This window comes from Manis pentadactyla, chromosome 13, assembly GCF_030020395.1.
Source record: "Manis pentadactyla isolate mManPen7 chromosome 13, mManPen7.hap1, whole genome shotgun sequence".
NCBI classification, from domain to species: Eukaryota; Metazoa; Chordata; class Mammalia; order Pholidota; family Manidae; genus Manis; species Manis pentadactyla.
In genome coordinates this window covers 7,877,947-7,891,754 of record NC_080031.1, presented here as the reverse complement: position 1 = coordinate 7,891,754, position 13,808 = coordinate 7,877,947, and the positions used below count along the sequence as shown (strand labels likewise).

The 13,808-nt window shown below is 43.2% G+C and overlaps 1 protein-coding gene across 2 annotated transcripts in view; it reads right to left on the bottom strand.

Moving 5' to 3' along the window:
- SORL1 (sortilin related receptor 1) overlaps positions 1 to 13,808 on the bottom strand; it is a 139,924-nt gene that overhangs the window by 96,636 nt on the left and 29,480 nt on the right. For both annotated transcript variants that reach the window (XR_005025249.2, XM_036887607.2), the window contains exon 6: positions 1,107 to 1,287. Coding sequence is in view for 1 of the 2 variants with exons in the window: in XM_036887607.2 (XP_036743502.2) it covers positions 1,107 to 1,287 (181 nt within the window). In the remaining variant the exon portion in view is untranslated. The remainder of the gene's footprint in view (positions 1 to 1,106; positions 1,288 to 13,808) is intronic.

Sequence of the window (13,808 nt, the reverse complement as noted above, 5' to 3'; positions counted from 1 at the left end):
ATGCGTGTGCCCTTGGGCTGGGGTGTGTGTGCGTGTGTGTGAAGGAATGATCCAGGCAGTGACCCAGCGCACACAGCCCAACAAGAAAAACTGCCAGTTTCGTGGTTTTAGAAACAATTTTATAAGATATGTAATGAGGAACCCTTCCTGCCTTTAGCCACTCACATCTCATTCCAACTTTACTCTCTGCTCTCCCTGTTGGGGAGATCTTCTCTCTACCCTAGAATCCTCCTAAGGGGGTTGACCTGCTTCTGCCTGGCCAGGCACCAATCACATGAGAACGTGGAGGAAAAACATGACATCTGACTTTAGTCCCTCAGGTGAACAGTGACAGAAAGCAGAGCAACCTTCCAGTTACAAGAGGCCTTCAGCAGAGCCGGAGGTTATTGAGGGGACGGCTGCCTTTCAGAAAGCAAGCTCATAGCCCTCCAGGAGTCGTAGACCAACCTGCTCTTGGCCGGGCCTGGTTTTTTCCTTTACACAAGCCCCAACTTGCAAAGTGATACAGTTGCAAGTCCTGTTAAATAATCAACCTTGCTTGTAAATGAGCAAGCCCACCATTTCAGCATCTGGCCCCAACACATCCAATCAAGGGGATGATTTTCCCAAAGGCTGAGAGTTAAGCCACTTACTGACAGCTGGAAGCTTAATTACTGCTCTTCTTAGAGCATTAACTCCCACTAGCCAATGACTACGCATTCTATTAGCCATGTAAATTAACATGTGTCCAAAATTCGCAAAGAAATCGGCCTAATGTGAAAGGAAATCAGGCAGTGGGATTAAAGAGAAAAGCCCGAGCCCCTCCCACTCCTTTCTGGGTTCTGAACATTGGGCTTTCCAGGAAGTATGTATTCGGCAAAGATGTTCTGCTATCAGGAAGCAACCAAAACATTGTGAGTGGCTGTCTAAGCTTCTCCACTCCTCCAACCCGCCAGGGGCACCCAGCCTTTGGGAGTTTTCACCCAAGCCCAGCACCCTACAGCCAACCTCCCCTGGGCACACCGACCTGTACCTACCTGTGCAAATTCACCTGCTTGATCAGAGGAGGCCAAACCGCAGAAAGGAAAACTAAAAACGATGCTCATTCCTTAGCGCCTTCAACTTACCACCACCTTTGTAGCAAACATGTATTTGTCCCGAAGCTGAAAGTCTCTCACTTCCTCCAGGATGACCTCCTGGTTCTCCCGAGACTGGAAGAAGTCCGTACTGCGGAAAACCGTGGAGTGGCCGGAGGGCTCGTGCCGAGCGACGTAGACGGTGTTTGGCTTGTCATACGGATCGATTCCCCTAGAGCAAAAAAAAGTGGCTGTCATTTCCGTGCTTTGTCACTGGAGGCACAGAGGTTCCGTCGGCTAGAATTTAGGGACACACGGTGGGATCCCCAACTGATGCTCTCTGTGCCGCAAGCAGAGCCCTTTGGCCACTCCTCAGCTCGGGAGAGGGAGAGGAACGGCCATCTGCAAAGGGCTGTATGTTCTGACGGCTATTTTTCAAAGCATCTTGGGTTTTGCACAAGGCAAGCTCTGGCCATGCTTAAGAAGCAGGGAAAGAAATAAAGGTGGCAGGTCTCAGAATCATAAGCAATGGACTGCTTGAGGCAGGAAGTCTCTGGCCTCAAGTTATGACCCCCAGAGGAATGAAGGAGGGTGTTTCCCTAGGATGCAACCTTCTCCAGAGAACATGTACCAAAGAGGAAACCACATTAGGGAGCAATGAGCCTGAGCCTCCTACAGGGCCTGCCGTTCCCCTTTCTGTCTGTCCTGTGCTGCTGTCACCGGTCTGTGCAATCAAGATTCATCCGACCGGTGCAGGTTCCTGTCCTCGTCATACTGGTCTCCTTGACGTCTTTCCGAAATGCAGGACTCATTTCTCCTCCCGTGCTTTTGCCAACACCACAGCCCTTGCACCCGTCCTCCGGATCTGCACATACAAATCCTACTCATCTTCAGGGGTCAAGTTCAAGTCCCCTTTTCCAGGAAGCCTTCCCCCAACGCCCCCACCACCAACCCTCCTCCCAACACTAGCAATGTTATCTCTGCAGCACTCAATTTCAAACAAAGGTAGAAAACCACTCTGGATGGGTGGATTTCGGAATCACTCTTGTTCCTTTATTCAGTGGTGCTTTTTACTCACTGTATTATATTGTTCACCACAGTGTGTTTGTCTAGAGGAAGTGCAGGTGCCTTTAAAGGCCATGTCTTATGTTTCTTTTTATCCTACAGGGTTTCCTAGGATGATCCTTGTTGCCTTGAATCCATGGGCCGTATGACAGAAACTATCCCAAACCGAAAGCTGCAGGTTGAGGAGGTCAAACTACCTCGGAGAAGAATCTCTGAACTGGTGTTCCCCCAAATAAGGCCCCAGACAGAGGATGACAAATCTTCCCCAGGTTGCTGACATTCAGAGGGACACCGAGGCCGGGCAGACCACGCAGCAGGCTGGAGGAGTAATTAGAAAAATCAGGAAGAGAGCTTCACAGTGAGGGGGCAGTGATGACCCGAGGGGACGCAGGAGGCCTCGCCTGGGTAGCTGTCTCTGTACCACTGCACACGCCCAGTGGCTCTCGGGATAATGAAGGCAACGACATAAAATTCCTTCAAAGATGTACAGTCAAGGGCATGTTCTAGAAGAAAGACACAGAGGGAGGAGGGAAGGTGGGAAGAATGGAAAAGAGAAGAGAGATAAGAAATAGAAAAACAAAAGACTTGACTTCGGCTCTACAATGTAGAGTCTTAGGAAGGCACGGTAGGAACCAGAAAGCATGTCTCTCCCAACCCGGAGACAACTGTTCATTATTAGATGCTGTGTGCATGTGTGTGGGGGCGGCAGCGTGTTCTCTTCTACAATTAGAAGCACCGATTAAAGGACTTCCTCTACCCTAGAGGATATGCAAATTAAGTGATGCGGCTGGATATTTTTAAAAGGCAGAGAGGAAGGGGCCTTTGTTCAGATACTTGAGACCAAGCTCCCCTCTACTGTCCTTTCCTGGTCAAGAGCATTGGCCAGTACCTAGAGATGGAAAGAGCTGTGCCTTCCATCCCAATTTTCTTCTGTAATCCCTACTTGAACCTCTCATTGCTGAGAGCCGCTCCACCTACAAATTCTTGGACTTTGCGATCACGAGCTTTCTACGTCTCATGCTCACTCACAGCTACTTTCTGCTCTTTTTGCCTTCATTTGGAAATTCCAAGCCTTGCTCTACAGCCATCAGTCCTCACATGGCCTCACCTGCCTCACTTGAACCCTGCAGTGACGCTCCACACGGCATCCTTGAGGCCCTCCCTGAGAGTCCCTTCCCGTGCTGTCGTGCCCATCTCCAGGTCTGGGCAGCACAAATCACTGGTTTTCCTCACCCCTGCTGCTCCCAGGCTGCCAAACATGACTGAACAAATGTATGCCACTATTCTCGGAGAGGTTAGATTACACTCTCACTTACTATGGGCAATCCTAGGGGGAAAGCCCCCAAATAGCCTGAAATTCTCTGACACCAGACAGGTAATTATCTAAAATAAGAGGCCAGCCCCTCCTCCTAGGATGGCTATCTGCATGCCTGCACAAAGGCAGAAAGTACAATATGCCAATTCCTGAACATGAACTTCCTCTATGTAGTGAGCCTACTGCTGGTTTGCCCTCTTAATATATGGTTCCCCAAACAGATAAAAGGGCACTCTGTCTCTTTAAAACTCAAATAAAGCCAAAGAATATTCTAATGGTATTCTTTGGGTAGAGACTGTACTTGAATGAGATTAAATTAAAACTCTACAACCTCTGCCCAAGGAAAATAACAAAAGGGTCAGAAACAGCTGCCCTGTATGAAGAAGTCCACTGGGGCCTGCAGATCCTCAGCTGTAAGGCCCTTCCCTGCGCCCATCTGTATGTCCTCAATCACGAAGGAAGCAATACTAACTCAAAGACATTGCTCTTCAAACAGAGGGCTGAAAGAATTAGTGTCCACATCTTGTTGGGCCATGACATTTTATGGGGACTACAACTACATGTAACAGCCAAAGGGCAAATGACAAACTGGAAAACATAAATATCAATGGATGCACAGCACATACAAGCTATCTCACATCACAAAGGACTGATCTCAAATATATAAAAGGGCTCCAGGAAACCAATAATTAAAAAAAAAATCAAACAATCCAATAAAAAAAGGGCAAAGAAGCACATGTCACACCACACATACAAAAAGAAATAAAAATGACTCTCAGAGAGGGGCGGAAGATGGCGGCGTGAGTAGAGCAGCGGAAATCTCCTCCCAAAACAACATATATCTATGAAAATATAACAAAGACAACCCTTCCTAGAATAAAGACCAGAGGACACAGGACAATATCCAGACCACATCGGCACCTGAGAGAACCCAGCGCCTCGCGAAGGGGGTAAGATACAAGCCCCGGCCCCGCGGGAGCCGAGCGCCCCTCCCCCCAGCTCCCGGCGGGAGAAGAGCAGGCAGAGCGGGAGGGAGACGGAGCCCAGGGCTGCCGAACACCCAGCCCCAGCCATCCGGGCCAGAGTGCAGGGCCCTCGATACTGGGAAAACAGGGCAGCAAGAACAGTGAGCAGGCACTGGAGGCTGGGCGACAGAGGACATAAGAAAAGCGCGCGACCATTTTTTTTTTTTTTTTGCTTTTTTGCTGCTTTGTTTTGGCGAGCGCTTTTTGGAAGTCTTAAAGGGACAGGGACCCCAATATTAGGGAAACAGGGCAGAAAGACCGGTGAGCAGAGGCCTGAGGCTGGCACCGGAGAATAAAGAAAAACGAACGACCACCTTTTTTTTTTTTAATTAAAAATTATTTTTTTTTTTTTAATTAAAAAAATTTTTTTTTTCTTGTTTTTTTTTGTGGTCGTTGTTTTGTTTTGGCGGGTGCTTTTTGGAAGTCTTAAAGGGGCAGGGCGGGCCACTTAATCCAGAGGTAGGGAATCCGGGATCTCTGGGCACCCTAACCCCTGGGCTGCAGGGAGCAGGGAGGCCCCTTACGGAGATAAATAGCCTCCCAGCAGCTCCTGCTCCAACGCGACTCCACCATTTTGGAGCAGCTGCCCGAGCCAGGCCACGCCCACAGCAACAGCGGAGATTAACTCCATAGCAGCCGGGCAGGAAGCAGAAGCCCTGTCTGCGCGCAGCTGCGCAGCACAAGCCACTAGAGGCCGCTGTTCTCCCAGGAGAGGAGGGCCACAAACCAACAAGAAAGGAAGTCCTTCCAGCCGTCACTCGTCCCAGTTCTGCAGACTATTCCTATCACCATGAAAAGGCAAAGCTACAGGCAGACAAAGATCACAGAGACAACACCAGAGAAGGAGACAGACCTAACCAGTCTTCCTGACAAAGAATTCAAAATAAGAATCATAAACATGCTGACAGAGATGCAGAGAAATACGCAAGAAAAATGGGATGAAGTCCGGAAAGAGATCACAGATGCCAGAAAGGAGATCGCAGAAATGAAACAAACTCTGGAAGGGTTTATAAGCAGAATGGATAGAATGCAAGAGGCCATTGATGGAATTGAAATCAGAGAACAGGAACGCATGGAAGCTGACATAGAGAGAGACAAAAGGATCTCCAGGAATGAAACAATATTAAGAGAACTGTGTGACCAATCTAAAAGGAGCAATATCCGTATTATAGGGGTCCCAGAAGAAGAAGAGAGAGGCAAAGAGATGGAAAGTATCTTAGAAGAAATAATTGCTGAAAACTTCCCCACACTGGGGGAGGAAATAATCGAACAGACCACGGAAATACACAGAACCCCCAACAGAAAGGATACAAGAAGGGCAACACCAAGACACATAATAATTAAAATGGCAAAGATCAAGGACAAGGAAAGAGTGTTAAAGGCAGCTAGAGAGAAAAAGGTCACCTATAAAGGGAAACCCATCAGGCTAACGTCAGATTTCTCAACAGAAACCCTACAGGCCAGAAGAGAATGGCATGATATATTTAATACAATGAAACAGAAGGGCCTTGAACCAAGGATACTGTATCCAGCACGACTATCATTCAAATATGACGGTGGGATTAAACAATTCCCAGACAAACAAAAGCTGAGGGAATTTGCTTTCCACAAACCACCTCTACAGAACATCTTACAGGGACTGCTCTAGATGGGAGCACTCCTAGAAAGAGCACAGCACAAAACACCCAACATATGAAGAATCGAGGAGGAGGAACAAGAAGGGAGAGAAGAAAAGAATCTCCAGACAGTGTATATAACAGCTCAATAAGCGAGCTAAGTTAGGCAGTAAGATACTAAAGAGGCTAACCTTGAACCTTTGGTAACCACGAATTTAAAGTCTGCAATGGCAATAAGTACATATCTTTCAATAGTCACCCTAAATGTTAATGGGTTGAATGCACCAATCAAAAGACACAGAGTAACAGAATGGATAAAAAAGCAAGACCCATCTATATGCTGCTTACAAGAAACTCACCTCAAACCCAAAGACATGTACAGACTAAAAGTCAAGGGATGGAAAAACATATTTCAAGCAAACAACAGTGAGAAGAAAGCAGGGGTTGCAGTACTAATATCAGACAAAATAGACTTCAAAACAAAGAAAGTAACAAGAGATAAAGAAGGACACTACATAATGATAAAGGGCTCAGTCAAACAAGAGGATATAACCATTCTAAATATATATGCACCCAACACAGGAGCACCAGCATATGTGAAACAAATACTAACAGAACTAAAGGGGGATATAGACTGCAATGCATTCATTCTAGGAGACTTCAACACACCACTCACCCCAAAGGATAGATCCACTGGGCAGAAAATAAGTAAGGACACGGAAGCACTGAACAACACAGTAGAGCAGATGGACCTAATAGACATCTATAGAACTCTACATCCAAAAGCAGCGGGATATACATTCTTCTCAAGTGCACATGGAACATTCTCCAGAATAGACCACATACTAGGCCACAAAAAGAGCCTCAGAAAATTCCAAAAGATTGAAATCCTACCAACCAACTTTTCAGACCACAAAGGCATAAAACTAGAAATAAACTGTACAAAGAAAGCAAAGAGGCTCACGAACACATGGAGGCTTAACAACACGCTCCTAAATAATCAATGGATCAATGACCAAATCAAAATGGAGATCCAGCAATATATGGAAACAAATGACAACAACAACACTAAGCCCCAACTTCTGTGGGACACAGCAAAAGCAGTCTTAAGAGGAAAGTATATAGCAATCCAAGCATATTTAAAAAAGGAAGAGCAATCCCAAATGAATGGTCTAATGTCACAATTATCGAAATTGGAAAAAGAAGAACAGATGAGGCCTAAGGTCAGCAGAAGGAGGGACATAATAAAGATCAGAGAAGAAATAAATAAAATTGAGAAGAATAAAACAATAGCAAAAATCAATGAAACCAAGAGCTGGTTCTTCGAGAAAATAAACAAAATAGATAAGCCTCTAGCCAGACTTATTAAGAAGAAAAGAGAGTCAACACAAATCAACAGTATCAGAAACGAGAAAGGAAAAATCACGACGGACCCCACGGAAATGCAAAGAATTATTGGAGAATACTATGAAAACCTATATGCTAACAAGCTGGGAAACCTAGGAGAAATGGACAACTTCCTAGAAAAATATAACCTTCCAAGATTGACCCAGGAAGAAACAGAAAATCTAAACAGACCAATTACCAGCAACGAAATTGAAGAGGTAATCAAAAAACTACCAAAGAACAAAACCCCCGGGCCAGATGGATTTACCTCGGAATTTTATCAGACATACAGGGAAGACATAATACCCATTCTCCTTAAAGTTTTCCAAAAAATAGAGGAGGAGGGGATACTCCCAAACTCATTCTATGAAGCTAACATCACCCTAATACCAAAACCAGGCAAAGACCCCACCAAAAAAGAAAACTACAGACCAATATCCCTGATGAACGTAGATGCAAAAATACTCAACAAAATATTAGCAAACCGAATTCAAAAATACATCAAAAGGATCATACACCATGACCAAGTGGGATTCATCCCAGGGATGCAAGGATGGTACAACATTCGAAAGTCCATCAACATCATCCACCACATCAACAAAAAGAAAGACAAAAACCACATGATCATCTCCATAGATGCTGAAAAAGCATTTGACAAAGTTCAACATCCATTCATGTTAAAAACTCTCAGCAAAATGGGAATAGAGGGCAAGTACCTCAACATAATAAAGGCCATCTATGATAAACCCACAGCCAACATTATATTGAACAGCGAGAAGCTGAAAGCATTTCCTCTGAGATCGGGAACTAGACAGGGATGCCCACTCTCTCCACTGTTATTTAACATAGTACTGGAGGTCCTAGCCACGGCAATCAGACAAAATAAAGAAATACAAGGAATCCAGATTGGTAAAGAAGAAGTTAAACTGTCACTATTTGCAGATGACATGATACTGTACATAAAAAACCCTAAAGACTCCACCCCAAAACTACTAGAACTGATATCGGAATACAGCAAAGTTGCAGGATACAAAATCAACACACAGAAATCTGTGGCTTTCCTATATACTAACAATGAACCAACAGAGAGAGAAATCAGGAAAACAACTCCATTCACAATTGCATCAAAAAAAATAAAATACCTAGGAATAAACCTAACCAAAGAAGTGAAAGACTTATACTCTGAAAACTACAAGTCACTCTTAAGAGAAATTAAAGGGGACACTAACAGATGGAAACTCATCCCATGCTCGTGGCTAGGAAGAATTAATATCGTCAAAATGGCCATCCTGCCCAAAGCAATATACAGATTTGATGCAATCCCTATGAAACTACCAGCAACATTCTTCAATGAACTGGAACAAATAATTCAAAAATTCATATGGAAACACCAAAGACCCCGAATAGCCAAAGCAATCCTGAGAAAGAAGAATAAAGTAGGGGGGATCTCACTCCCCAACTTCAAGCTCTACTATAAAGCCATAGTAATCAAGACAATTTGGTACTGGCACAAGAGCAGAGCCACAGACCAATGGAACAGACTAGAGAATCCAGACATTAACCCAGACATATATGGTCAATTAATATTTGATAAAGGAGCCATGGACATACAATGGGGAAATGACAGTCTCTTCAACAGGTGGTGCTGGCAAAACTGGACAGCTACATGTAGGAGAATGAAACTGGACCATTGTCTAACCCCATATACAAAAGTAAACTCAAAATGGATCAAAGACCTGAATGTAAGCCATGAAACCATTAAACTCCTGGAAGAAAACATAGGCGAAAACCTCTTAGACATAAACATGAGTGACCTCTTCTTGAACATATCTCCCCGGGCAAGGAAAACAACAGCAAAAATGAGTAAGTGGGACTATATTAAGCTGAAAAGCTTCTGTACAGCAAAAGACACCATCAATAGAACAAGAAGGATCCCTACAGTATGGGAGAATATATTTGAAAATGACACATCCGATAAAGGCTTGACGTCCAGAATATATAAGGAGCTCTCACACCTCAACAAACAAAAAACAAATAACCCAATTAAAAAATGGGCAGAGGAACTGAACAGACAGTTCTCCAAAAAAGAAATACAGATGGCCAACAGACACATGAAAAGATGCTCCACATCGCTAATTATCAGAGAAATGCAAATTAAAACTACAATGAGGTATCACCTCACACCAGTAAGGATGGCTGCCATCCAAAAGACAAACAACAACAAATGTTGGCGAGGCTGTGGAGAAAGGGGAACCCTCCTACACTGCTGGTGGGAATGTAAGTTAGTTCAACCATTGTGGAAAGCAGTATGGAGGTACATCAAAATGCTCAAAACAGACTTACCATTTGACCCAGGAATTCCACTCCTAGGAATTTACCCTAAGAATGCAGCAATCAAGTTTGAGAAAGACAGATGCACCCCTATGTTTATTGCAGCACTATTTACAATAGCCAAGAATTGGAAGCAACCTAAATGTCCATCAATAGATGAATGGATAAAGAAGATGTGGTACATATACACAATGGAATACTACTCAGCTATAAGAAAAGGGCAAATCCAAGCATTTGCAGCAACATGGATGGAGCTGGAGGGTATTATGCTCAGTGAAACAAGCCAAGCGGAGAAAGAGAAATACCAAATGATTTCACTTATCTGTGGAATATAAGAACAAAGGAAAAACTGAAGGAACAAAACAGCAGCAGAATCACAGAACTCAAGAATGGACTAACAGGTACCAAAGGGAAAGGGACTGGGGAGGATGGGTGGGTAGGGAGGGATAAGGGGGGGAGAAGTAGGGGGGTAGTAAGATTAACATGCATGGGGGGGTAGGAGAAAAGGGAGGGCTGTACAACACAGAGAAGGCAAGTAGTGATTCTACAACATTTTGCTATGCTGATGGACAGTGACTGTAAAGGGGTTTATAGGGGAGACCTGGTATAGGGGAGAGCCTAGTAAACATAATATTCGTCATGTAAGTGTAGATTAGTGATAGCAAAAAAAAAAAAAAAAAAAAAAAAAAAAGGCAGTTCCTGTGTGGTAACCTCCAACGAGTTCTATACAAGGGTATAAAGGGCATATAAAAGTGTAGGCAAAGGGTCTGTTTGTGTTTATACAGAGGATCAAAGCCTAATTGGGCTACCCCGAAAATGAACTAAGATACGATATGAAAAAGAACTTCCAACATCTGCACCCTCTGGAAGACTCATGCCAGAAGATGATCATCAAAAAACCCCAACAAAGATCCACGCACTGCTACAGCTGTAGATGCACTCATCCCACCAGTTCCTGGACCTGCCATGGGAATGAGGAAGGAGATATCTAAGCTGGCCTGTGCATACAGTAAAACAACAAAATTGGACTGGATCTATACTGTTGGAACTCAACCAAGAATTTGGAGAAGTGCAAATTGTAGCGCTCCAAAGTCTTACAACTACAAACTATTTATTGTTAAAAGAACATATGGCATGTGAACAGTCCCCAGGCATGGGTTGTTTTAATTTGTCTGATTTCTCTCAGACTGTTCAAGTTCATTTGGACAATATCCACCATATCATAGATAAGTTTTCACAAATGCCTAAGGTGCCTAACTGGTTTTCTTGGTTTCACTGCAGAGGGCTGGTAATTACAGATATGCTTTGGTTATGTAACTATACTCCTATTATGTTAATGTGTGTGTGCAATTTAAGTAGTAGCTTAAAACCTATACATGCTGAAGTTACTCTACAAGAAGATATATCAAAGAAATAATCAATCTTCCCATGTTTTCTTCCGCCTGCTACTTCTATAGCTTTTCTTCTTCCTTCCTAATTACAACCCTTAAATAGAATTTGTGCCTCATATCAAATTTACCGAGTATCATAATTCTTCCAAGTGGTAAAGATACCTCAAGACAAATGCTGGGCATAGAAGCCACAGGGCATAAATATGCAAAGAAGTAAAAAGCTAACTTTTTCAAACAATAAGGCTTCTCTCTCACTTACCAACTTAACATTTCCCTGTATGGCCCCGGAAGATGACTGGTTAGCCAGAGACGGGTAAGATTCCTCAAGGGAGGAACAACCTAAGACAGGCACAGTCGCAGGGGGGCCATCAGGTGAGAAATTGGGGATCAACAGAGGTGAGGCTTAGAACCTCACCCCCCCTGTTCTGAGAGAAATCTTCTGCATACGTGGATGTTTTATTGCCCTGGTCTAGCTTGGATTAACACATAGTCTACAGGCACACACCTGATCATCTACATGTGCTCTCATACAACACTAAACTATGTTTTCTACCTTTATCTTGTATCTACCTACCACTTCAGCATTTTATTAAAAATAATAATAATAAAGAGAGAAATGTGGTATCCACATATAAATCAAGTATAAAAACCAAATCAGTATTCATATTTGAACTGACTGTTTATAGTTCACAATGCATGAGCAAAACCGAAAGTTTCTGTGATGACTGCCCTTGTACTGTTCACTATGTAACTTATTCATTATGTAAGAATTTGTTCTACATGTAAAAACTTGTTTGTTATGCCTCAGAAGATTGGAGACTGACAAAAGTTAGGCTTGGGGTGGAATAATGATTGTGCATTGAGCATTGACTCCCCTATACAGAATTTTATTGTCGTTAACAACCATTTGATCAATAAATATGAGAGATGCCCTCACAAAAAAAAAAAAAAAAAAAAAAAAAAAAGGACAGACTTCCAATGGTAAAATAAATTAGTAACCGGGATGTAATGTATAGCATAAGGAATATAGTCAAGATATTGTAACAGCCTGGTAGGGTGATAGCTGGAACCTAGAATTATGTATATAAATGTTCTACCACTGTGTTGTACACTTGAAACTCATGTAATGTAATACTGTGTGTCAACTACCCTTCAATAAAAAATAATTATTAAAAAAAAAAAAAAAAAAAATGACTCTCAACCAGGTTATAATTTTTAAAATGCACATTAAAGCTACACTAAGATATTATTTCTTACCTGACACACTGGTTGTGGGGAGATACACAATTCTATGTTGTTGAGATAAGGACAAAATTTGACACTTCCTATAGGAAATTTGGCAATCTGTACCAAAGTTACTATTTCAATACTCCAATCTCTGGGGATATATCAGTGCACTAAACTGTCAAAAATCCTGCCCCTGTGGGGCTTTTATTCTATTGAAGAGATAGGCAAATAATAAGCACTATGCTAAAAAAGAAAAAAGAATAGATCAGGGTACAGCAGATTGGGAGTGACAGGGGAGTAGTTGTCATTTTAATAGGATCCTCAGGATAAGCCTCACTTAGAAGGTGTTATTTTAGTAGATTTAAATGAGGTAACGGAGTAAGCAATAAGTGTATCCTGAGTAAGAGCATTCAAGACAGAGAAAACAGCAAGTGCAAAGGCCCTGTGGTAGGAATGTATCCAGCATTCCATCTGAGAGAAATGATGCTGCATATTAAAGGGTTCAAAGCACAGAACAACATGATCCAACCTAGTTTTAACAGAATCAGTCTGGCCTTGTGCTGAGAATTAATTATAGAAAGACAAGAGTGGAAGCAGAAAGACCAGCTGGATGACTGATGAATGACAACGGTGCTTGGAGAGTAGCAGAGTAGTAGTTCCCAGATATATATTGAGGGCAGAGCCACAGGATTTCCTGACAGATTGAATGTGACGCAAGGAACAAATATGGAATCAAGAATGACTCGAAGTTCTTCATCTCAGCAACCAGAAACTGAAATAGATGGGATTACAGTTGGGGCTGACTTGGGGCAGTGAAGAGTCAAGAGTCAATCTGGGAGGTGTCATGTTTGAGTGGCTCACTGAGCAGGAAGTCCACTCCCAGGAATCTGTTCTACACATTTGCCTGGACATGGACAAACTCATGTATCCAGGATTTTACATCATATCCCCATAACAGTAAAAAATCAGAAGAAACTATGTCTTGGAACAACTGTACTTCTTAAAGTACGGCCCTGCTGACTTCACTTTCCTTCACAAGAGCTCCCTATTGCTTTCAGAAGTCAATCAAATTCTTCTACCAAGCACGGCAGGTTCTGATACCAATATCCCTTTCCAAACTTCACCCACCACACTGTCCAAATGTAAGACTCAATGTCCTCCACCCAAGCGCCAGTGTCTCATGCCTTTGGCCGTTCTGTCCCTGTCTAGAATTCCTGTCCTGCATTCCACACCCCTCCTGCTACACCCTACCTGCTGCGCACACCCTGTATCAACAGGACCTCCTCCATGGACCTATGATCTTCCCATCTGGAAGGAATATGTCCCTCCTCTGGCTTCTCATGCTGTGTCCACAACTTCTGTGCTTCTTTCATAATATGCAGTACATGCCCAAAATG